Source organism: Meriones unguiculatus, chromosome 15 (assembly GCF_030254825.1).
Source record: "Meriones unguiculatus strain TT.TT164.6M chromosome 15, Bangor_MerUng_6.1, whole genome shotgun sequence".
Taxonomy (NCBI): domain Eukaryota; kingdom Metazoa; phylum Chordata; class Mammalia; order Rodentia; family Muridae; genus Meriones; species Meriones unguiculatus.
In genome coordinates this window covers 72,847,812-72,873,202 of record NC_083362.1, presented here as the reverse complement: position 1 = coordinate 72,873,202, position 25,391 = coordinate 72,847,812, and the positions used below count along the sequence as shown (strand labels likewise).

General features: G+C 46.6%; 1 protein-coding gene across 2 annotated transcripts in view; it reads left to right on the top strand.

Moving 5' to 3' along the window:
* Nucleotides 1–25,391, top strand: part of Ngef (neuronal guanine nucleotide exchange factor) — an 86,135-nt gene that overhangs the window by 13,403 nt on the left and 47,341 nt on the right. Inside the window, exons 2-3 of one of the 2 annotated variants that reach the window (XM_021644631.2) lie at nt 14,003–14,337; nt 16,911–17,025. The exons of the other annotated variant lie outside the window; for it this stretch is intronic. Coding sequence (XP_021500306.2) covers nt 14,076–14,337; nt 16,911–17,025 — 377 coding nt within the window. The 5' untranslated portion in view covers nt 14,003–14,075. The remainder of the gene's footprint in view (nt 1–14,002; nt 14,338–16,910; nt 17,026–25,391) is intronic. 2 annotated transcript variants of the gene reach the window in all.

Sequence of the window (25,391 nt, the reverse complement as noted above, 5' to 3'; positions counted from 1 at the left end):
CAACTCAACTTGTCCAAAGGATGGGGAGGGGAGGTGTCCTATGTTTCACAAGACCAATTTCCCCCCTCTCATTTGCATAACACAGCTTCTCCGAGCATGCTCTATCATTAGGTATAGTTCTATGACAACTTCACACACCGTGCTTCTTCAGCATCTGTCCTAGTGAGCTTTAACTGTTAACCTGATAGAACCTAGGATTATCTGGGAAGGGGCCTCCACTGAGGAACTGCCTCGATCAGATTGGCCTGTAAGCATGTCTGTGAGAGACTGGCTTGACTGTTAACAGTTGTACGACGGCTCGGCCCACTATGGGTGGCATCATTCCGTGGGCAGGTGGTTCTAAACTGTGTAAGAAAATCAGCTGAGCATAGTTGTGAACCTGCTAGCAAGCAGCTTCTCCCATGGTTCATGCTGTACTTCATACGCTGTGAAGTGAGGCCCTTGGTCAGAGGTAGTGTGGCACGCACTAGCAAGCAGGCCTGCCTTAGCTGAGATAAGGAATTGCACGTCGCATAAACCCTCTCTTCCTCCATGTTGCTTCTGGGCAGGTATCACAGCATCAGGATAAATTAGAACAACACGGTGAATCTCCACCAGAGGTGTCCACATTCATATTATAATGAGGCACAGGCCACCTTGAGACAAGAGAGCCCAGGCCAGGGGCTGGATTTACAGGCCTCATTTTGGGTTTTCCAGCCTTCCTCTTTACTGACTTTTTTTGTTGCTCTTTTATATACTAATTTTAAAAGATCTTCTAGACCTCACTTTCTACCTTACTCTCCTGCCCGACGTGAAGGAGGCACAATGGTGTGACAAGGTCAGAAAGAGATATTCAAGGAAGATAAGCCCCTGAGGACTTCTCAGACAAGCGTCCTCTGGGGCTCTAGACCAATACCCCTCAGTCAAAACTCATGTGCTAACTCTCTGGGGGATATGAGGGCCCCCAGGTGAGAGACACTTCCACAGATCGAGAACCAAGTACGATCAGGCAACTCCCAGCAACACAGCCAAATCTCTAAGCACCCCACATAAAGTCCTGGACACACAGAGGCCCTTGCTGTAGGCAGTCGTTATCCTTGAGGGAAGAGGAGACACTAGGGAGCTTCCGGAACAGCAACCCCTAACACCTTTGGAATCTGGATCTGGTGACACCTGCATGTTCAGCTATCAGAAAACATCCATAGATCTGTATGCATGACACAGGAGCATGAGTTGGCAGGCTAAGCCCCCGGTCATCTGTTTTAATGTTAAAAGCACACGAGGGTGTATGAGAAGCGCAGGCATGTTTTACCGTGAAGCCTAATCACACAGCAAGGACCTACGGGTGGCCCACAAGCTCCAGAGTCTAAAAGACTGGGCATTCTTTTATCCTTGGCTGAAGCATTTTCACGAATTCAACCTAAAATGGCCTCAACCGATGACAGGCCAGGCTGGCTAATTAAAACCAGAGGGAAGCTGTTGACCCACAAGGCTCAAACTAACACTGCCATTTTTGGTAAATGTGTGAGACCTGCCTCTCCTGCTGTGGGGATACCATTTCTAGAGGAGGAGGTGCCTCACGCAATCACAGAACAGGACATTCACAAACTTCATCCTAGGGTAGAGGTTTTCAACCAATGGGGGCATGACCTCTTTGGGGTGGGGGACAAATGGCCCTTTCGCAGAGCTCGCTTATCAGAGAGCCTGCATATCAGATACTTATATTACCCTTCAGAACAGAAGCAAGACTGCAGTACTTTTGGTTGGGGGTCACCGAAACACGAGGAGCTGTCTTAAGGGGTCACAGCATTAGGAAGGCTAAGAACCATTGTCCTAGGGGGCCCCAGGGAGGCAGGATAGAAAATTTGAGAAAATCGAGAGAGCTGAAGGAGGGAAGGAAGCCCTCCCCCTGATGTCTGGTTGAAGCTTCTCACCAGCATGTAAGCGCAGTTAACTGGAAGCCTGCACATTTCTAGAACCATCACCAAAATCCCAAGGAAGGAAGTGTCCTAAATACCTTATGTGATTCGGGTTTCTCCTGGTTTTACCTTACCAGATATGACTCCCTCTGAGCCAGCTCTGGAGCCTATAATCTCAGTTACCAAGAGAGAAAAGGAAAGATTTCTTAGCAACCTTTTCAGAGGTATTTCGGGAGCCATCAAAAGCCGTACATAACTGATAGCAAGACAGCTAACGGCGATTCTCCCTTGAGGAGTCTGTGCCACGGTGGGGTGTGTCTTCTGTTCTTCTGAGTGTCTCTCTCCCTGCTAGCCCTCACAATTAAGCCTGTACTAAAATACCTTTAATAAAAATACACAGCTCTGCTTCAAGCTGGTGGGGCCTGAAATCTTTCTTTCTCCTACAGTCACGAGAGAAGCTCACTAAAAGATGAGGGGAACTTGTCAGGCTGATGGAGGTGACAGCATACAGCTGTGACTCTGTCGCCTCACCACTGGTACCACTGACCATGTTTTATTCTAGTGTTGGGTTGAGTTGGGGGAAGAGCCTGGTGCCGTGTGCCAATGGACTGTCAGGGCTTTGCACACTGTGGAAGGGAAGGCAGAGGGCTCTGTCAGTCAGCTGCCTGTAGCCTGAAATAGACTCAGATCTGCTCCTTAGATTATTTTTGTGTCTGAGTCTCATTTAGCCCACAGTAACCTTGAACTCCCGATCTTCCTGCCTTTCCCTCCTCGTGCTGGAACTGCAGGTGTGTAGACCCAGCTTAAATTAGTCTTTTGAGGAAAATCTTGGCGCTGTTGAGAGCCCCGTCCCCTTCTCCTCCCTGGTCTGTTCAGAGCGGCAGCTCTCTGGACAGGCAGACCAGCCTCCTCTATTACCTAGGAGCTCTGTCCTGAGATAAATATCACCAAACACTGGCCAGACGCTCTACTCCAAGAGGAGGAGTGTCTATCCGTCCCTCCATCCTGAATTCCTCTAAGACTGTGCCTGGATTAGCCTCTTGCAAGCTTGTATTAACCCTAGAATTTGTTCCTCCATGACAGTGAAAAGCAACAGGAGGCCCCAGGAGAATGCTGTGCAGTGGGCTATGCAAGGAGAGGCCAGGCAGAGATGAGGGGTGCTCGCTGGTCCCACCCTCACACTCAAAGTCACAGTCACACTGCTCCTGTACCTTGTACCACAAGATTTGGGACCATGAGACTCTTTCTTTAAAATACTTTGTGATTTGAAGAAATTCTTTCACATGCAAGTTCTAAAGTTCCTTTAGAACTTATTTGAGGAGACTTATTTTGAGGATTTAAATAGATTTTTTCCCCCACAACTGTTAATCTGAGTTCTGAACTTTTCAGAAATGTTATTGGGGTTTTGTACAATCCACCCATCTAGAATCTACCTGCTTTTTGTCTCCATGGAGTCTCCTGGCGTGGCTATCTCATCTAAATGCAATCTATAATGCGTGGCCTTTGTGAATGGCTTCCTGCACTTGACAAACTGTTTAAGGATCACTCATGATGTAAAGTGTGTCAACACTTAACTCTTCAAGGCTGAATATTATTCTACTGCATAGGCACACCACTCTGTCTGTTAGTCAGTTGATAAGACATTTGGGGTATTTCCACCTTTCGCAGAATTGACTCATACTGCCATAAACATTTGTATACAAACTTGCATGATAGGCTTTTTCGAGGCACTCCATACAATGTTTTCATAATGGCTGTATGGACTTACTCTCACCAAGCAGAAGTCAAGGTTCGATTTCTCCATGTCCTCCCCTATACATTTGTCTTTTCTGATGACCATATTAACTGCAGTGCAGTGGTACCCAGCTGTAGTTTTGATTTGTACTTTGCTGGTGATTGGTGACATTGAACACTTTTTCATACATCTATTGGCCGTCTGTATGCTTTCTTCTGAGAAATGTCTACTTAGGTCCTTTGCCCAATGTCTTAGGGTTTTATGCTGTGAAGAGACACTATGACCATGCCAACTCTTATAAAGGAAAGTGCTTAATTGTGATTGGCTTACAGTTCAGAGTTTAGTTCATTATCATCATGATACTGGAGAGAGAGCTGAGAGTTCTACATCTGGATCCTCAGGCAGCAGGAAGAGGGACACTGGGCCTGGCTTCAGCATTTGAAACCTCAGAGTCCATCCCCATTGACACACTCCCTCCAACAAAGCCATACTTACTCCAACAAGGACATACCTCCCAAGAGTGCCATTCCATATGAACCTATGGAACTATTTTCATTCAAACCAGTAACCCACTTAAAAAAAAACAAACTAACAACTGAGCTATTTGTCTTTCTGTTATTGTTCCTGTTCTATTGAGTTTCTCTGATGCGTAGGACAGCAACCCTCTGTCGGTACATAGCTGTGGTTGTTTGAATGACTCTCTTAAGGTTAGATTTGAATGTCTGGTTCCCAGTTGGTGGACTGTTTAGGAATGACTTGGCCTTGGAGGAGGTGTGTCACTGTGGTGGGCTTTGAGGTTTCAGAGGCCAACACCAGGCCCATTCTCCTCCCTCCTCCTCCATGGACCTGCAACTTGCAGATCAGATGTAAGCGCTCAGCTAACGCTCTAGCAACCATGCCTGCCCGCCCTCATGCCCCCTGCCACGGTAGTTACATTCCCACCCTATAAGCCAGCCCTCAGCTAATTTAATGCTCTTTTCAAAGTTTGCCTTGGTCGTGGTGCCTCCTCACAGCAACAGAACCATAGCTAAGGAAACGCTGACAAACAGCCCCTTTCTTTTTTCAGTTTTCCCTTCATTCCACTACTTGCTGCCTTGACTGGGAAGGAACTTGATTAGTTGGAGCACATCTTATTTGTGTATATTTTGCTTTGGTAGCCTGTGTTTTTTTTAAGGTCTGATAAAAAAAACTTATTGCCCAATCCAATGCCCTGCTTCATTTCTCCCGTGCTTCCTTCTGGTATTTTCACAGTTTCCAGGGCTTATATTCAGGACTTTAATTCTTTAGTTCTTTTAATTCTTTTAGTTGCTATTTTGCAGCGTATGCTGAGAGACAGTGTTTAGTTTCAGCTGCCTGCAGCTATCCAGTTGTTCCAGCTCTGTTTATTGAAGGGTCTTCCCTTTCCCCCGTATGTTTATGGCACCTTTGTCAAAAAACCATGTGGCTGTCATGCTAGTTTTAAATCCAGGCTCTCTGCTCTGTGACATCTTTTAATGTCAGTGCTATGCTGCTTTGGTTGTTATTGTTTTGTGGTATATTTGAAGTGAGACAATATGAGGCCTCCATCTTTCATTTTACTTAAGATTGATTTGGCTGTTTGGAATGTATACGTTCTGTATAAATTTTCGAGGTTTTTTTTGTTGTTGTTGTTGTATCTGGCATTAATCTATGCACCACTTTGGGTCGTATGCACTTTGACAATATCAATTCTTAAAGTACATGAACAGAGATTAACTTTCCATTTATCTGTGTCTTATTCAGTGTCTCCCATCAATGTTTTCTACCGCAGGTATCTTCTATCTCCTTGGTATACAGATATGTTGCTGAATTGTGTGTATTGATTTCACAGTTTTCAATGTTATTAAAATGATTTCTTAGTTCTAACAGTTTTATGGAGGTGTCTTTGGGGGTATCCTCAATGTAACATCAGATTCTGGGCAAATAAGGACAATTTAACAGCCTCCTTTTCACTCTGGAGGTCTTAATTACTTCAGCTAGGACTCCCGGCACTAAGACACCCTCATCTCCCTCCATGTCTTAGCAGAAATACTGTCTATTTACCATTAGGTCTCATCCTCAAAACATTAACAGGTAGAGCCACTCTGTGATCCAGAAAGCCTGTGCCTGGCTATGCACAAGAGAGATGAAATGAAGACACCAAAGGGTTGTCTCACTGCATCACGTCTCACTGCATCACCGCTCACCGCATCACTGCTCACAAAATCCAAGATATGAACCAACCCACGAACCCACCAAAGACAGGGCAGTAAGGAAACTATGGGGAAAGCACATAGTGCAATACTATCCAGACACAGAAAAGGGGGAGGTCCTTGCTGTTGTGACAAAATTGGTTGACTGCCATTGTCTCAGCATTGGCAAGTCCAGGGGAGAATCTGGGACAGGATGCAAACTCCAGTGTTCGCTTTATCTCCTGGGTTTTGACTTATCTCTTGGGTCGGCAGAGCTGATGTCTCAGGCAACTGATCACAATGGATGTTTAAAAGAAGAAGAAAGAGGGGAGGGAGTCCAGGATTCCTTCTCTAGGACTAGGGCCTGGCTGCACTGCTGCTAATGGAAAACTTAAACTGACCACTTCCCCCCCACCCCCCACCCCCTGCATCCAGGGCTGTAAAAAGCAGCTTCTAGCCAAAAAATGTAGGGGGTTGTATAAAAAAAAAAAAGGCTCTTTGCTCTGTAGATAGGCCTCTTTGTGGAGATCTCTGGTAAGCAGCTCTGCCTGCTGATGGCAGAGCCCAGCCTGTTAACTTATTCGTGAATCTACAGGGAAATGAGAAGTAAGAGAGAGAGAAAATGGACCATCTCACACACAAGCATTCAAGAGGAACAGGTGGATGAAGTTTAAAACCTCAACAGATTCCCACAAGCTCCCATATGACGATGATGTTGATTTCAGCATCTCCTCTGCAGAAACTGCAGCAAGTTCAGGCTGCCAGTTCCACAGTATCAGCCCATACGTAGCCATAGACACACAATCAGACATGTAGAAAAGTGCATATTCATACACATATTCAATGGACAATACAAAAGGAGCCCCCTTACATATAGACAGACAATTGACATACACTCATGTGACAAATATACAAAAAACAGACAAACATATTTACAAGCAAACACATATCTATCTATATATTTACAACTCATGGATGAAGCAAATTTCAGGGGGCTCCAACAAATGTTTATTGTCTGGTCACAACTTTTATAGTTTTGAGACAAAGCTCTCTACATCAGAAAAGGAATTACCTCATAGTCAAAAAGGCAATTAATCACAGATGAATTCGAAAATGCAACAGTTTACATGTTTTTTTCATTAGAACTAAACATTTCTTTTCTATGTATCCATTACATAAATTTATAGTGAGTTCAGAATGACAAAGGTTGACAAGGTCTAAAGGTTAACAGGGTCCAAGAGTTTGCAACAAGATATATGTCTATTGAGTTAGGACTGACCTGGCTACACATTTTCCAGCTATCTCTTGGTGTATGGTGAGTTCAGTACAATAATTTTATCTGTCTTTCATTACAAGATACAAAGTAAATTTAGAATGACAGTATATTATGCCATAAGCTGACAATTACAATGAAACAGTTGGTATTTATTGGCATCCAGCTTTGTTCTTAATTTAGACATTTCTTGGTAGAATCATTATTTTGGGGGTTCATGGGAAGTTTATACCAACTTGCCTATATTGATGATACATACCAGGATTTGTGGTGCCATCTCGAGTGAAAGCTAATCTGAAGCCACAAATCTGCCTCAAGCCTGTCTCCTAGTGAGGTCTCTGGAGGTCCACAAAAGTATTTATTGCAGCCATAAATGTTTTATCAACCGTTTAGCTTCTAAGACTGTTTGAATCAAATCAGGAATTCTATAATTGGAAATTAATTCGTCTAAACAGCAGTGCATCTTATAAAGATCTCATAGGAAATTTGCTCAAATCAGAGTGGGTAAATACCCAGAAAGTGATGGTTTACACAATGTCAGATTTTTTGAGAGCTATAGCAGCACAGAAAGAAGGGGTGTCAGAGGCTGGAAGCAATTCTGGGGATGTGTCACAGTACAGACCTTGCAAAATACCAGATTACTTTCCAGAAAGCCCATATACCTACTGAACGCCTTTAACAGAATGGCTCTTGACGGTTGACCATGAAGGACATTATCTAAAACAAAGCAAGACAATCACAGAAAGACAAGCATCTTTCATTTCCACTCACAGGTAATGTGCTAGCTAGGTTTTTGTCAAGCTGACACAAGCTGTAGTCACTTTGGAAGAGGGACCCTCAGTTGAGGAAATGCCCTCACTAGCCTGGCCTGTGGGCAAGACAGGTACATCTTCTTGATTGATGGTTGATGTGAGAGGGCCGATCTCTGTGTGTGCAATGTCATCCCTGGGCTGATGGTCCTGGGAACTAAAAGATAGTAGAATGAGTTCTGGGCATTCTACCTCCCAAATCTACATGGGGCACACATGACCACGGATGGGGCTTTCCCCATAGACAGAGCTAGTGGGCTTCCAGGCCTTACTATGACCCCCACCCCAACCCCCATCACCAGGTTTTTGTTTCCTTCCTGGTCTGGCCCCTCCCCACTGCAACAAGCCCAATTTCTACATTTCAGCTTTTAACTTTGTTTGAACATTTCCCTTTGATGTTTATTCCCTTCTTTTGTTTTGTTTCCCTTCTTTTGTCTTTTGTTCCCTGACATTCATCAACCACTGCCTGGGCAGGATCCAGCTCCGACCTTTCTCTGGACAACCAGGCCACAGGGCCTCCACCCAGAACTCTTCCCAGTAGCTCCTTCCTAGGAGAGACTTTCAGTCATACTGAAAATGCCACTTGTTTTTTTCCTCTGCTGCCTAAAAGCTTCTCGGCCAGTCCTACACACTTTTGACTTCCCCTTTCCCCAAAGCCTTTGTTGCTGATAGCCCAAGGTAAGCCTGCCTTTTACTGTGTGGCAAAGGACAAGAATGACATCTCCTCCTCTTGCCTCTGAGTGGCTCTCATTCTTGAAGGCCACATGTGCCCTTACATGGCCAACATACTGTCCTGGGTCCCCTCTCCGAGGAGACTACTCAGGCCTCAGTGTTGCTCACTGAACAGGCATCCCACACCCAACACACACCCCGACACCAGGAGATGTCCCCCACCTAGGATCTTCCTCTGAGCTGAGGCCTCCTGTGACCTGTTCTTTACTGTTTCTGTTCCTTGCAGCTTCTTGCTCCTCCCGGTGGCCCCCATGACCCTTGGAGGCTGGGCCTCATTTTTTGGGCCTATCTAACACCCAGAGCAGCCTACTGCAGAACGGGCCTTAAGTACTTTGTGTGACTGCTGAAGGGAGGATTCATTCCCACATCTGTACTCCCAATTGAGGAGGTGGAAAGCAATAATGACAGCAGCTACTCCTGGCAGCCTGACTGTGTCACCTGTTTCCTCCCGCCCTCCTTCTCCACTTCCTCCTCCCCTTCTCTGTCCCAGCCCTCAGACCCTGCTAGAGTAAGGGCACCAGCAGGTACAGCTAGCTCACTCAGTTGGCTTTTCCATCTCATATCTGCTGCAATGCTGGGGTTCTGTCCTCTGGGGCTTTGCTCAAGGGTGTCCCACAGGCTGGCAGAAAGAACGTGCCCAGAGAACCTTTCATAAATGCAGTCTGGCCTCTACCAGGATCTCTTATGTCAGAATCTGGCCTTAAACAAGATCTCGGGTGATTTCTGCACTTTGGAGAGCCTGAAAGAACCTGGGTCAGGATCCTTTTCTGTTCACCGGGCCTCCTCCTCCCAGAACTAGCTCCACACGGCCCAGCCAGGCCCGCGGCCAGCTCCCTGTCCTTCCTGACCCTCCCTCCAAGTGTTGCCATCTCACAGGCCACTGACTAAGCAAGGAGGCCCCTGGCCCACAGCCCAGCTCTGAGAGCCTTAACAGTCACTTCTGGCTCATGTCCTCAAGCACCGAGGCATATAAATGATGGCCACTCCTGCCTCTGACTCACCCCACATTCTCCCCATATGGACCACGTTCTCCCCAGCTGTGAGTCAGATGCCTGGTGTGATTTCAGTCAAACCAGTTACCAGAGTTGTGGCCTTGGGCACTACACTAGTGCTCTGGGGCTGCAGCTTCCTGGCTATAAGCTGAGGTTATTGACTGTGAGCCTCACACTGTACTTGTGGGTAACAAAGTTCATTCAAGGACTCACTCCTTCCTGTAGACAGCAGAGGTCTACCATGAACTGCTGGGTGCCCAGCAGGGGGCCAACAGCAAACCAATCAGACCAGGACCCACCCCAGAGAAACAGGGAGGGGCACGCAGCCAGCAGGCACTCAGTCAATGTTTGTTGAGGAACGCAACTGCTCCCTCAGCCCCTCCCTCCTTCCATTCACAAAGCTGCCCCCACAAATCTCTGCCCGGGGCTTAAAACTACACGGCTTAAAACTACTCGGGATTCTAAGGGAAACTTCAAATGATCGAGTAGATGGATGAAAGGGCTGTGGGGCCTTCTAGCAGCTGGTGAATACAGAATAACCAGACTGAGGTATAAATGAGGTTGATTTCCACATAGTTTTGCAGATTATTCCTCCTCTGCACGCTCTATGCACCCCCCCCCAAGATGGTAGGATCTGGAGATAGATTTACTTAAGGTTCACAGCCCCCCTTTCTTAGAGAAATTGGTTGGAATGGCTTATGATCTGCTCCTGGTTCTAGTCATTCCACAATGGCCTCCTCAGCTTTTCTAAACCAGAGAACTTTAGCCAGAAGAGACTGCAGAGCATAAGATTCACACCCACCCACCTCCACCTACTCCACCTCCACCCTGTGTCCTGGACAAGAAACTGAAGCCTGCCCTGCCCCATGTTAATGAAGCTGGAGGTGGATATTTGAACCTGAGTCCTGGGCCCTAGCTCAGAGCCCTTGGCAGGAAGTCTTGGGGTTGTCCACATGTCCATGACCGCATACAGTGAATACTGATGATCGGCACTGACCAGACAATGGTGGACAGATTTGAAAATACAGATCAGTAGGATGAAGAGGTCAACCGGGATGAAGATGTCACCTGCCACCTAGCTTTACCTCCATGGCCACCAGGAGAAGTCAGCCAAGAGGGAGCCTTCACTGACCATGATTACCAGGGGCTCCGATGGGGTTCGAGGGAGCTCACTGGAGCAATCCCACGAACTGTGCACATTGGTCAACTCATAAAACACAATCTGAAAATGGTACATTTTGCTCTACGTAAATCTGGTTTCAATTTGTAAAAATGCAGCTTAAAATGACTCATAAGCCACTGTTCTCTCTGTGACAATATACCTGGCAGGAAGCACCTTCTGGAAGGAAGGGAAGTCATGGCAGCAGATGTGAGCATGAGGCAGCTGACTGGTCACACTGCATCAGCAGTCAGGAAGCAGACAGCAGGAAAGGCTGGTGCTCAGCTCAGATTCTCCTTTTTATTCAGTCCCGAACCCCAGCCCATGGGATGTGGCTGTCCATGTTAATCAGTCTAATCTAAGTAATCCCTCACAGACATGCGCCTGTCAGGCTGACAGCTGAGATCAACCGTGGTGATGTTACTGTCGCATGACTATGAGAACTGACAGGGTTTGTCATAGCGACTAAAAGACTAAGAGCAAACTGACCCAATGGTGAGAATAATGACCTTGAAAGCCAAGGAGCCCATGGTAAGGCTTCAGGATCCTCCCTGGTCAGAGAAGAAAGATGGAAGCTCGGCAAAGTCATCAGCTCCCATCGGGTGGGGTGTTCCTGCCGTGGACTCTCTGTAACCTGACACCCTGAAACCAGCATGCTCTAACCCAAAACTGACCCCACCCACATCTCGGTCAGGCCTCACCATCCCATTACCATGGTCAGCACCATCAGAGCTCTGGCTGCTCTTCCTCCCTGAGTCACCGTTCCGGATTCCTCACATTCCCATCCTCTCCCAGACCCCAGTCCAGGGATCCACCTGCCACACCTGTATGATGCCTACCACAGCCCGCCACACCTCGCCACACCTAGACTTCGGATCCTGATACCTGTTGGGTCGGTCTTTTCAAGGGCCTGGAAAATTCTGGCTTCCCCAGGGTGGCCCCTATACCACACCTCTCCCTCTGCTGTGACACCCTTTTCTTCTCATCTCACATCAGCTTTGAGCCGAGTACACAGCCTCAGTGGAGGAGCTGGGGTGGGGTGAGAGGCAGACAGTCAGGGGAAGAAAAGATGCCAGGACAGGTGGGCACCACTGAATCCTCACATCTCAAAGCTCTCTACTTTCCCAGTGACCAGGAATTTTGCCCCATGCAGCTGCTCTACCTGGAGAAAGCTCTGCAAAGTCCCTGCCTTATACTTAGCTTTGGTTTCTATTCCAGCCCTCCCTTTCTGCCCCCAGAGGGCAGAGACTTACTTGCTCCTGCTTCACGGATTCCTCTCTCCCTGTCCTGACAGCCTGAGCAGTTATTCACCACCACAGAGCAAGGGCAGTCCCCTGCCTGGCTGGCTGGGATAGATGCCTTGTTCTTGTCTGTGGCCCAGGGACAGGTTAGCTTTCATTGCAGTCACAGCCCCTGTTGACCCAGACTGGACTTGCTGTTACGGGAATCATGCCTTGGTGCTGCTGGGGTTGGGGCTCCTCCGCACGTTTATTAGTGTCATCCCTTCTAGGAACTCTTTCAAGGGATGGAACATTAACCATCCGACCTGTAACAACCTTCTCTGGATACCTGAGGTGGCAGCATTATGCTTTGCTAGACAGGGACCTCACAGATCACATAGTATTTTTATGGGCCAAGAAATGATGAGTTTTAGGACATCCAGGGCTATGTAGAGAGACCCTATCTAAAAAACAAAACAAAAAGTAAACTAAAATAAATAAATAAATAAATAAAATAATTTAAGACAAGCATTGTGATGCACACCTTTAATCTTAGCACTTGGGAGGCAGAGGCAGGCAGATCTGAGAGTTCAAGGCCAGCCTGGTCTTTATAACAAGTTCCAGGACAGCCACAGCCACTTACATAGTGAGACCCTGTCTAGAAAACAAAACAAACACACAAAACAAAGAAATGGTGACCAGGGTGGAAGTGATGATCCCAGACAGCACAAACTCAGGTAGCATTCGGATGCCTGGCCATGTCGCTCTGAGGTAGTTTCAGCGAGCTCCTACCTCCGGAGCCTTTCACACAGCTTGCATCTGCTTGGCTATGTGTAGACAGGACTGTTCATGGGATGCAAGCAGGCCTGCAGGCAGGTCGGGTTAAAACGTGCTGTCTCTCTGCATGTGCCACAGGGGTGATTCTGGGTGGGCTGCGCGCTTCAGGCTTCGAATCCTGCCTTAGGCAGAGCCGTTCTCCGTCTCCAGGGAACCCTGTGCGTGGCTGCTACCCCAATGATAAGGTGTACACTTAGGCTGGAGAGAGAGACTGGGTAAGAAAAGGAGTGTGTAGCTGGGTCGTACAGTCAGTTCCCACTGTCCCTGTTTTGTAGAAGAAGGTGTGAAACGGATGAAGTGTTCCCGAGTCTCTGATCCTCACCTATCACCTAGAAAACAGCTCCTATACACAGAGTATCTATGCATGACTTTCACACCCATAAAGTCTCCGTGGCTTTGTCACCCAGAACGTTGTCCCACCAGTGTGACACCCATTCTCAAAAGACCCCTTGGACCCATCAATACCTCAGACCCCCATTCTGGAAAGGGAGGTCCATGTTGGGAGGGAGCTAAGCCTGACCGTATAGCCCTGAGTCGCTCTACCTCACTTTTCCTGCTACAAGCGTCTTAGCTTGAAATATATGTTAGACAGTTGCCCTGGGCATGGGGCTGAGGGGCAGGGGGAGGAATAGCCCTGTGTGACTCCAGCCCAGGGGATGAGGCTTCTTACACAAGAGGTCACTAACCCAGCTCCACTTGGCCACCAGATGATGGAAACTCTTTGTCTTCATGGAGTTCAAGTTTGCTCAGACATACAGTGCCCTGTGAGGCATGTCGATGCCAGCACCTTTTCCCCATCCTTCTGCATCTTCCCTGGCTGTCCCCTGCCACTGTTAGAGATCTCTTGCTATTTGGTGCTCTCTGTATCGAGAGCTATTCAGGAAATAGTTACTTGCAGGTAGTTACACGAGCCATGTTAAGCGTTTTACTTAAAGTGCCGCCTATGAACAGAATAAACAAACCTCAATTACACAATGACACACGACTGCCTCCAAATGAGCGGTTTGCGCTGCGATTCGTATCGGCAAAGATGCAATTGGTTGGGTGTGTGAATTATCCCAAATCTCATCAAACCCGAATGGGAAAGGACTGTATGCTCTGAATGGACCACTTAGCCCAATGACTCTAACTGGCAATTGCTCTCTGTCTGTCCTGAAGTGCCGAAAACTGATGAAGTCAGGGAGGTTGCTGACCCCAGCAGTCCTGCTGAGAAACCGTTAGGTCTATTGCCATGGAGACCAAAGACTCTGAAGACTGGGAAAAACCTCAGAGGAAATCAGTGAGCAGCTCATGGAAAAGCAATCATGGCCCAGCTGAGACGAGGCATGAGATACTTCCGGAGAACACAGAGGCACTTGAGTCTGGGGAGGAGGCTCAAGATGAAGAACCCCACTGCCACATCCCAATCCAGAGGAATTCCATCTTCAATCGCGCCATGAGACACAAAGGCAAGGCCAGGACCATGTCTGGGCGGAGCATCAGCCACCACACAGGTCAGTACCAGGGACACCTGCCACGTGGGTTGCTGGTGCTCAGTCTCATTAAAGCAAAGCTCAAAAGGCAATGGAAATGGTCAGGGGTGGGTCCAGCAAGGTGGACCAGTTGAGGTCATTGTCTAGAGACTTTGTCTTTCCATAGTATGACAACATACTATGGAAAGTATCCCCTCAGGTCATACAACAAGACAGGCTTCTCCTGAAGAGACACAATCAAGTCATCCAGTCATATATTTGTTCTAGTAGGGAGATGCCACTGTCTGTATCCTGGGTCATTTGGGAACACAAATTTCCTTACTGGTGGTGACATTATAACCACCATTTCCTATTCAGTTCCTGTGATTGCTGGGGTTTCTGTTGTCATGACTGTGTGTAAAACCTTGGGGTGTCTTTTCAGGGAGACCACTGACTCTCTTGCATAGGTTCTGGTCACATTTCATCTGCATATATATATATATATATATATATATATATATATTTGTTGAGCAGACTAAAGTTCAGAAACTTTGTCAGTGAGGCACGACAGATGGGACACCTCTCCTTGGGGCCGCCCACAGGGCTGAGAAGGAAGAATGCTGGGATTACAGAATATGGGATGGCTCCCCAAAGCCTGAGCATGACAACTATCCTCAGAAAGTATGCCACCCCTAGAGTGTTAGGAGTACAGATCAGCATCAGGACCAGAGGCTTTGGTGACTGTCCAAAAGTATTCATTAAATTCTCTAGTGGGTACTTTGTAACCTGAAGCCAAACTACTCCCAATGCTCATAAAATTAAAATACACACATGTGCACAAGCTCATGTACTAACACACACACACAAGCCCATGTGCACACACATCTATAGTCCTAGGACTAAGCTAAAAGACTGAGAGTTCAAGGCTAGCCTGGCTACGTCATGAGACCTGTCTTTAAAAAAATAACTTCTCAGTGAGCTGCTTTAGGTCCTTTGTGTACGATGGCTTTGAAACTTGTTGAGTGTTTTAGAACATAGTCCTTTGTGTTAACTTGCCAAATCCTCACTGGAAATAAACACTCGATCTGGATTTAGATCTCATGAAATGTACAGTCAAAAAAGTAAATTTACATACCCAAATTGTTCCAAATATTCTTAGAAGTTTTCCAATCATTGAACCGTCACTCTGTTTTCACGTTTGGGCTTAAATTAAGCTGAATGGAATAGGGAAATGCATTTCTACAGCCACATCCACCATCTCTCAAGTACGCATGAGCCTCCCGTGGGTAGTGGTTGTCCTGTTGGAAAGTGCAAGAGTGTAATATATAGAAAAAGGCATGTAGCTGCCAGATCTGGGGCCACAGGGCTCCTTCCGTGGTGGGAGAAAAGGTAGGTACATTCAGCATCTGAGACAAAACACTCAAGATAAATCAATCGGAAGAAAGAAAAGTGTGTTTAGGCTCATAGCTGTAAGAGGGCTCAGTCCAGGGCTGTCAGGACCTGCTGCTCTAGCCAGAGATGAGGCAGGGTGTCTAGATGGAAAGCATGGTGGAGGAGAGTGAGGGGTTAGAGGGAGGAAGGTCTAAGAAAAGACAGGCTATATCCTATGGAGACAGCCCAATGACAGCTTCTTCCCCAGGCCCCTCCTCCTTCTGTGTCCATCGGCTCCCAATAGCGCCACCAGCTGGAGGCAGAGCTTCTAACATGTGAGCCCTGCGCCCCGCGCTAGCACAGGTTGGTGTTCAGCGCACAGATAGGTCTCATGACACACAGCCCGGTGGTGAGAGAGACTCCTCAGTCCATGGCCACCTGAGTTTCCTCCACTCAGAGTCCACAGGGACCCCATCTCTGCTTCGCTGCACAGGATGGCACAAACAACGTGCCCCTGGCCACCAGGCCCCTCTGACCTGTGCCCTGTGGACACGAAGGCAGCAAGTACTCTGGGCTCACCATGTACAGATTGGAGCTCCAAGCCACATCACTTTTCTCCATTTCGTCTGCTGAAAATGTGGCCCTCGTGAACCCCACTGCAGCAGCAACATCGCCTGACCACTGGGGTCATGTGACATTCTAGACCTGGCGTGATCGCCCACCGATTAGGACTCGGATGTTGAGATTAGATGTGAAGAGGGTGGCAAGCTACAAATGAGTTTGTCCAGGAGAAATGAGCTCACAATGGAAGCTTTGGGATTCTCTAAACATCGGCCAGGCTTGCATGGAAGCTTGCTATGGTATTTCCAATACCTCCCTTTCCACTGACTGACTGACTCTCTCTCTGTCTCTCTGTCTCTCTGTCTCTCTGTCTCTCTCTCTCTCTCTCTCTGTGTATGTATATGTATGTATATGTATGTATAAATATATATGTTCTTCCCTCCCTCCATTTCTCTATCCCCCTCTTTCTCTCTCTGGATGTGTATATATGAAGTTCCGTGGCAGGGAAATCCCAAGTCATCAAATACTGCACACGGCCTAGCAAATATCCCTTTGGAAAGTGAGAGGAGGAACCACCTTCACTTACCTTCTTCTTGGGGTGTCACTAATGTCAGTCATAGATTTGCCTGGAAAGGGACAGTTGCATATTTTCTAACTTACTCCATTTTTTTTTAACACCACAGATTCACAAGCAATAGGGAAATCTGTACACGAACCCTTGGCCTTCAACCTGCCCCGGGGCAGAGCGCCTCCCTGGGGAACACGAGCACAGAGGGACGCAGGAGCCGGGGAAGCCAGGTGAGCCATGTAAGCCCGGAAGGGGCCGGACTGAAGGGCATGGCAGGCACCGGCACCACGTGTCTTCTCAGGGCTGCAGGGAGTCGTTTGTCATGTTTGTTGTTTTGATTTGAGACAGGGTCTCATATATTCCAGGCTGGCTTCAAAAACCACTACCTAGCCAGAGATGACTTTGTGTGTGTGTGTGTGTGTGTGTAAGCAGTTTTCAAAAGTGAGTTCTCTCCTGACTGTGGGCTCCAGGGATTGAACCCAAGTGGTGTGGCTCGCAAGGCAAGCGCTTTTACCTGATGGGCCATGACCTTGAATTCCTTATCTTCCTGCCTCCGTCTTTCTAGTGCTGGGATTACAGATGTGTGCCACCACATCTGGGCGGTATGGTGCTGGGGTCCAAACCCAGGGCTCCTGCAGGATGGACGAGCACTCCATGGCCTGAGCTACACTCACTGCCGCCTGCTTCTACTTCTCTTACGGTGGCTCAGTGGCTTGTCTTTTCTCAGTCCACAGTTTCCTTTTGTAAAAACTATTCTATCACAGACTAGGAATTTGGAGGTGTTATGTATGCTGAGGGATAGAGAAGACAGAGTATGGCGCCACCACCCTAGAGAGGTTTTAACAAATTGCACATGCGCCTGGTCTTTCTCCTGTGCATTTTATGCACGCGCTCTCTCCATAAAGCAGATTTCACTCGTCATTCTTCTTGCTATTCAAAAAAGCAAGTTGGAGAGGAAAGAGTTTATTTGACTTACACTTCCAGATCACTCTCCTTCATCAAAGGAAGTCAGGACGGGAGCTCACACAGGGAAGGAACCTGGAGGTGGATGATACAGAGGCTGAGGCCATGGAGGGGTGCTACTTACTGACTTGTTCATATGGCTTGCTCAGCCTGCTTTCTTATAGAACCCAGGACCACTGGCTCAGGAATGGCAGAGCCCCCAAAGGGCTGGGCCCTCCCAATCTGCTCACTAAGAAGAAAATGCCCTGCAAGCTTGCATGCAGCCATATCTTATGGATGAATTTTCTTCATTGGGGTTCCCTCCTTTCAAATGCCTTTAGTTTTTGTCAAGTTGACATAAAAATATTTACCACAGTACTTGTAACAAAAAGGCACATGGCCCACTTCATCACAGTGAGTGTCTGCATGAAAGAAGTCCGAAGGCCATGACTGAAGTTCCTTCATGCCTTCAGGGATCTAGGCTCATTTTAGTATTCCACTCTGTGTCTATTAAGATGACTGCCAGATGCTTTCTCAGAGCTGCCTCAAGACCCAGCTATACCGCTCTTAGGCATATATCCAAACTATTTTCAAATATACAACAAGGACATTTGCTCAACCATGTTTGTAGCAGCTTTATTCAGAATAGCAAGAACCTGGAAACAACCTAGATGTCCCTCAGTTGAGGAATGGATACAGAAATTGCGGTGCATATACACAATGGAATAGTACTCAGCAATTAAAAACAAGGAAATCATGAAATTTGCAGGCAAATGGTGGAAACTAGAAAAAAATCATCCTGAGTGAGGTATACCAGAAGCAGAAAGACACACATGGTATATACTCACTTATAGGTGGATATTAGACACATAATGTAGGATAAACATACTAAAATCTGTACATCTAAAGAAGCTAAGCAAGGAGGAGGTCCCTGGGTAAGATGATCAATCTTCATTCAAAAAGGCAAATGAGATAGACATTGGAAGAAGGTGAAAACAAGGAACAAAACAGGAGCCTACCTACAGAGGGCCTCTGAAAGACTGCCCAGCAGGGTATTAAAGCAGATGCTGAGACTCAGCCAAACTTTGGGTAGAGTTCAGGGAATCTTATGGAAGAAGAGGGCGATAAAAAGACCTGGAAGGGACTGGAACTCTACAAGAAGAGCAACAGAACCAAAAAATCTGGGCCCAGGGGTCTTTTCTGAGACTGATACTCCAACCAAGGACCATGAATGGTGATAACCTAGACCCCCTGCACAGATGTAGCCCATGGCAGCTCAGTGTACAAATGGGTTCCCTAGTAAGGGGAACAAGGACTGTCTCTGACATGAACTCAGTGGCCTGCTCTTTGATCATCTTGCCAGGTCAGAGGAAGACAATGCAGATAGTCCTGATGAGACCTGATAGGCTAGGATCAGGTGGAAGGAAAGGAGGACCTCCCCTATTAGTGGGCTGGAGAAGGGGCATGGGAGGAGAAGAGAAAGGGAGGGCAGGATTGGGAGGGGCATAGGGAGGGGGCTACATCTGGGATACAAAGTGAATAAGTTATAATAAATAATTTTTTAAAAAAGATGGTTGAGGGGGCTCCAGCCATTACAGCTACAGCTCAGGAAGGAAAATGGGGGGTGAACGGTTCATGTCAACTCTGCCTTTCTCTTAAGTGGCTTTCCTGAAGACTGACCAGCCAACACTGCTTACATCTTATCGGCTGAAACCATATTGCATAACACTTCTGCTTACAAAGGACATTGGGAAAAGAGTCTTTTCGTGCTGAATCTGCTTCTCTCCCTCTGTGCACTTAAAAACATTGCGGTTTCTCGGTACCACTCTAATTTATATTTTCCTGATGATTGTGAGGTTGAGTGTGTTTATGTGCCTTTATTGGCTCTCCACTGACTTTGGGGTGGTGCCCATTCAGATCATTTTCCCATTGCTGTTTATTTATTTTTGTATGTATAGGTTTTTTTTTTAATATGTCAAATAAAATCCGTGGCCAAGCCAGGCATGGTAATGCTGCCTGTAATCCCAGTACTTTAGACACAGAAGCAGGAGGATCACCATGGCTTCAAGGCCACCCTGGCCTACATAGTGAGTTCCAAGACAATCTAGGCTACAGACTGAGACCTGGCTCAAAAAATCCAAAATCAAAACAAAACGCTCTCATCCCGAGATGCACCTTGCCTACATTTCTACTTGTGTATCATAATTTTCCTGTCTTTCAGCGAGCATACATTTTTAACTGTGATGATATTAGCTTATCAATATTGTTCTCTTACTGCTCATTATCATGTTTGCTATTTAACAAATATCTAACTTCCATAGAGGCTCATACCTTGAGTTCTGCATCTCTGTCTTGTACTCCATAGGCCCATCCAGCTGCTTTAGTGGCATTTACATAAGTGGCCTTCAGCTCCTGTCCATGAATGATATCCATGCCTTGTCGTTCATTTGTTTAGTTTCATTTTTTTAGACAGGGGTCTCACTATGTAACCCATGCTGGTCTCGAATTCACTACATAATCTAGACTGACCTTAAACTCATGACTTTCCTGCATCAGCCTCCTAAGTGTTGGGATTACAAGTAGGACCCTTGTGACCGTTTTTAGAAAGCACCGCGCTGTGCGCACACAGGTGGGCTTGTCCCTGGACTTACTGAGCTCACTGGCCATCCCTACGCCAGGACTGCACTGTCTTAAATTCTGCAGCTTTATGCTTAAAAATCTAGTAGTGTGAGGCCTCCCACAGCATTCTTTTTAAAGACAGGCCTGCCTATTTTAAGTGTGTGTTCCCATATAAATTTTAGAATCAGGATGTCAATTTCTACTCTCAAAAATATGTTTGTTAGGACTGAAGTTGAAGATGCATTATCCTTCCAGATAAATTTGGGGATCCTTGACTCCTTAAACTGTTCAGTCCATGAATATATCCCAATTTATTGGGTTATGAATACATCCTCTCTGTTTAGGTGTCTTGGAAAACTAAGCCAGTGATGATTTGTAGGTCTTAGGAGTTTTATACATATTTTTTAAATTCTTGTTGTGTTGTTCACATATGCATGTGTGTTCTTGACCACGTGTATGCGCATGTGTGTGGCTGCAGGTGTGTGTACTACAGAGTTCCTGTGGAGGTCAGAGGACAACCTGGGGTGTCCTTGTTTGAAGCAGGGTCTCTTGTTTGCTACTATGAAAGCCAGGCTAGCCAGCCTCCTTACTGGCTTACAATAATGGCTAACAAAGAGCTTCCCACGTCTCCATGGAAACATGGGATTACTGATGTGCACAACTGTGTCTGACTTTACATAGACTGTGGGACCTGAAGTCTGGTCTTCAATCTTGAGGGGAAGGTGCTTTACCCACTGAGCCACCTTCCCAGCCTGGTTTATACATATTTTAATTAAATTTTTCTCTAGCTATTTCTTGCTCTTTTTAAAAAAAATCTTATTTTACATGTTAGTGTTTTCTGTGTCTGCTTTTAAATTATTTATTGCTGAACAAAGCACATTGGAAGTGCACAAAAATACAACTATCTTGTTTGGATGGGGAGAAGTGACTATTTCTTACAAGTTCACTTAGCATTTTGTGATTTTGACAGATTTGCTTATTCTTTTTTTTTTTTTTTTAAATGGCACTGTGTTAGTTAGGGTTTCTATTGCTGCGAGAAAACACCATGACCAAAAAGCAAGTTGGGGAGAAAAGTGTTTATTCGGCTTCCATTTCCACATTGCTGTTCATTACCCAAGAAAGTCAGGACAGGAACTCAAACAGGCAGGAACCTAGAGGCAGCGGCTGATGCAGAGACCATGGAGGGTGCTGCTTCCTAGCTTGCTTCCCATGGCTTGCTCAGTCTGCTTTCATAACCCAGACCTACCTCTGGCTCAGGGATAGCATAGCAGCCCCCAATGGGATGGCCCTTCCCCACTGATCACTAGTTGAGAATTTGCCTTACAGCTGTATCTTATGGCAGCATTTTTTTCACCTGAGGCTCCTTTTTCTCTAATGACTCCAGCCTGTGTCAAATTGACACAAAAACAGCCAGTACAGTCACTTTGGATTTTCTCTGCACAGAATCTTACCCTCTGTGAATACAGTCTCATTCCTTTTCAATCTTTGGGGCTCTTGTTTTTTCTGCTATATAGCACTGGCAAGGAAGCCATTGATGGCAATGTTGAATCAAAGTTGCCACGGTAGACATCCTCATTTCCTGGCAAGGGCCACTTTGATTGCGAAGATCAGAAACCTATTCAAACTTGCTCAAGTAATTAATTATAGACAAATCCTGGAATCCCAAAGAATCTAAGAAACAAAGACCATCTTCATACTGAAGCATCATCAGGAACCAGAAACACCTGGTCAGTTCCTCTGGGGTCCTTCCTCCCTGCTTCTCTTGTGAACTGCTTTGTTCTCCTGATTCTCTTTTCAGACTAGGAGAATTATTCTCCCTGTTTGTCCATAATCTAAATAGCAGCCATTGCCAAGATGGTCTTTCATCTTGCTCTTCACTGCCAATGAGAATGCTCTTCACATTTTTCAGAGAAGAAAGATCTGCGAAGGGAAAGAATATGGTTGACTACATTTGGGTCAGGTATGCTGACCTCTACGCTGAGTAGCTAAAGAAACAGGGGCAATATTAATTGGCCATTGCCATATCATCAGTAGAACCTATGTCTGCAAGACACAAGGAGAGGGCTAAAGAGATGACTCGGTGGTAAAGAGCGTTTCAAGCAGCCACAGCACTGGCTCAGCACTGCCCATAACCCCAGTTCCAGGGGAGCTGATGCCATCTTCTTGCATCTGCAGATACTCACACACATGATATATATTCACATAGACACATAAATAAATCTTGTAAGAAGAAAAAAAAAGTCAGGAAGAGCCAGGCAACCCTCAGTGCACTTAGTGTCAACAGTTAGGCTCTGGGTCTCACACACAAGAGAACCCTAAAGGGAATGTGCATGAGGTCGGAAGCTGCAGATGGAGGGGAAGAGGAAAGAGTCTGGGCTGCAGATGAGAGGACTGGGAGTCTTCAAATGGCTGCAGGAAGCACAGGCCCGTGGTTGCCGCGAAGCTTGGGTGGTGTTGATACTGGGTATGCATCGCTTCTTCCTGGACAGATCTTCCAGGTGCTCAGGCTATCTGCAGCTCTCTTCCAAGCAGCAGGATTTACAGTGACGCTGGGGAGGGCATCAGGGAAGCACAGTCATGGTAGGACACTGCTCCTTACGGAAGTGACACCGGGAGGGCGCTTTATTTGTTGAGCTCATTGTGCGTCATTAGAATCTGAGCTGTGCGACTTTTTCAGGGGAGAGTATGTCCGTTCACCTTAGACACAGAGCACAATGGTAGACCAAAGAAATGATTCTGCCAAGCCCAGTGTGGTGATCCAATGAGTTTGCCTGGGTTACTTACGGGAACATGGGGGAGGGGTTGCTTGCACCAACACAAGAACGTCGGGGGGGATATCACAGCAAATCCTGTCCCACCGTAGCCAGCCACACACAAAACTGCATCACTGCCGTGTCCCATGCAAGCTGCAGGCAGCTACACCACCAAAGACCCCCCCCCCCCGCCCACTCCCAGCCTTGGTTTATTGCTTACGTAAGTTAACTAGGTGGAGTGGTTACCAAGTACTGTGACTACCATCCAAACATGGCCACTTCCGCGAATCCTCTAGCGCAGCTAAAGACTCAAGTGTGGCACTGTGAGTCTGAATTTCTGAAGCTGGGCAAGGACCAGGTTCCATATTGGAAACTGTGTTTCCATGGAAACACACAAAAGGCACAAACAGTTACTCTGGGGGCAGCTTGTCTGGGTTGTTGCTACAAGAGAGTCTTACAATAAGAAAGTTTCTTAAAATAAAATACAACTAAAGTGTAAACAAGCCCCAAGAGACTTAAGAGGTAGTATTAAGCAATTGCAACATAGAAACTTTATAAGAATTCCGTTTTTTTCATTCAACACACTGGGGGTCAGGGTAGGGGGAATGTTGAGGGTGGGCGTGGAGGTGTCAAGTGTTAAAAGAAAAAAAAATTGAACACAGGTCAGATATTTCGTGGCCTTAGGAAATGATTGTTTATTTCCTTGGACACTCCTGTGGTATGACAGTTACTTTTCAGCCATTCGTAAGTCTTTGCACCTTTTGGAGAGACACCCTGGAATATTTCAAATGTGACAAGATGATGTCCAACATTTATTCCAAAAATAATCCAGGCTGAGGAAGGAGTGGGAGGATGTAGAGATAAAACACAGGCCCTGAGCTGAGGACTGTTGGGGCCCGGGGATGCATGATTGAGGGGTTCCTCATACTTTTCTGTCTACTTGAGTGTGTCTGGAAATTTCCATAGTAAAGAGTTTGATTTTTTTTAATTAGGCTCATTTTTGAAAGCTTTAAAAACTGTGGTTTATTTGTTTATTGGCCATTCTAGGCTAGGACTCAGGGCCTGGGGCATGCTCAGGGCACTAAGCTACACACCACACCATAAAACTATTTGAAAACCACAACAAAAAATTTAAAGAAAAGCAAAAGGCATGATCTTCAGAGAAGTGGCTCAGATCCCAGATCCCTGGTGTTATATCTGATTTCCCAGGGCCTTGGCAGAACCACCAGCTCTTACTGCTCACACAGCCACCCAGAGGGCATTGACTGCATGTAAGCTTGAAGACAGGCCATGCCAGGCTTTGCTCCCGCCTGAGTGGGACTCATTGACTCTTACATGTGATTGCTGGACACATGCACACTCCCAGAAGAGGCCAGGACCCAGAAACCCTCTGCCTCTGAATTCTCAGAGACACACCTGTGCCAACTGATCAGATGTGACCCAAGACTGGGCATCACAAGACTCTCACAGAACCCTAGGCCTGAGGAAAAATCTAGTGGCTGCTACAGGGATGAGGCATTTTGAGTCACAGGGTGTCTTAGTTAGGGTTTCTGTTGCTATGATAAAACACCATGACTGAAGCAAGTCGGGGAGGAAAGGGTTAACTTGGCTTACACTTCTACATCACTGCTCATCACTGAAGGAAGTCGGGATAGAAACTCAAATAGGGCAGGAACCTGGAGGCAGGACCTGATGCAGAGGCCACAGCGGGAAGGGACGATGCTTCCTGGCTTGCTCCTCACTGCTTGTTCAGCCAGCTTTCTTGTAGTCCATGACCACCAACCCATGGTTGGCACTACCCACCAGGGGCTGGGCCCTCCCCCATAAATCACTAAGAAAATGTCCTAGGGGTTTTCCCTACAGCCAGATCTTATGGAGGCATTTTCTTAATTGAGGTTCTCTCCTCTCAGATGATTTTAGCTTGTGTCAAGTTGACATGAAGCAGCCAGCACACAGGACTTGCCAGCCTCTGCCTTATGGCCTTATAGCCTTATAGTATTGCCAACTGAGGTGAAGACCACTTGCTTAGGAAAGGACATCCAAATCAGTCTTTTCCATGCCATGTATCCACATGGACGCCAGCTGAGTTCCCTGCCTGGACTGCTCCATTCTGTGACCCTCCAGAGTAGCCTCAGTTCTCAAGTTCTCAGATCCCAAGTTCTCAGCTATGGAGACTGGGTTTCACCTCTGAACGTCTTTCTATTTTTATACTGTCTGTGGCTTACATTTCACAGCTTATGCTGCTAATTTCATATACTTTTGACAGCTGTGTCTTCTTTCCA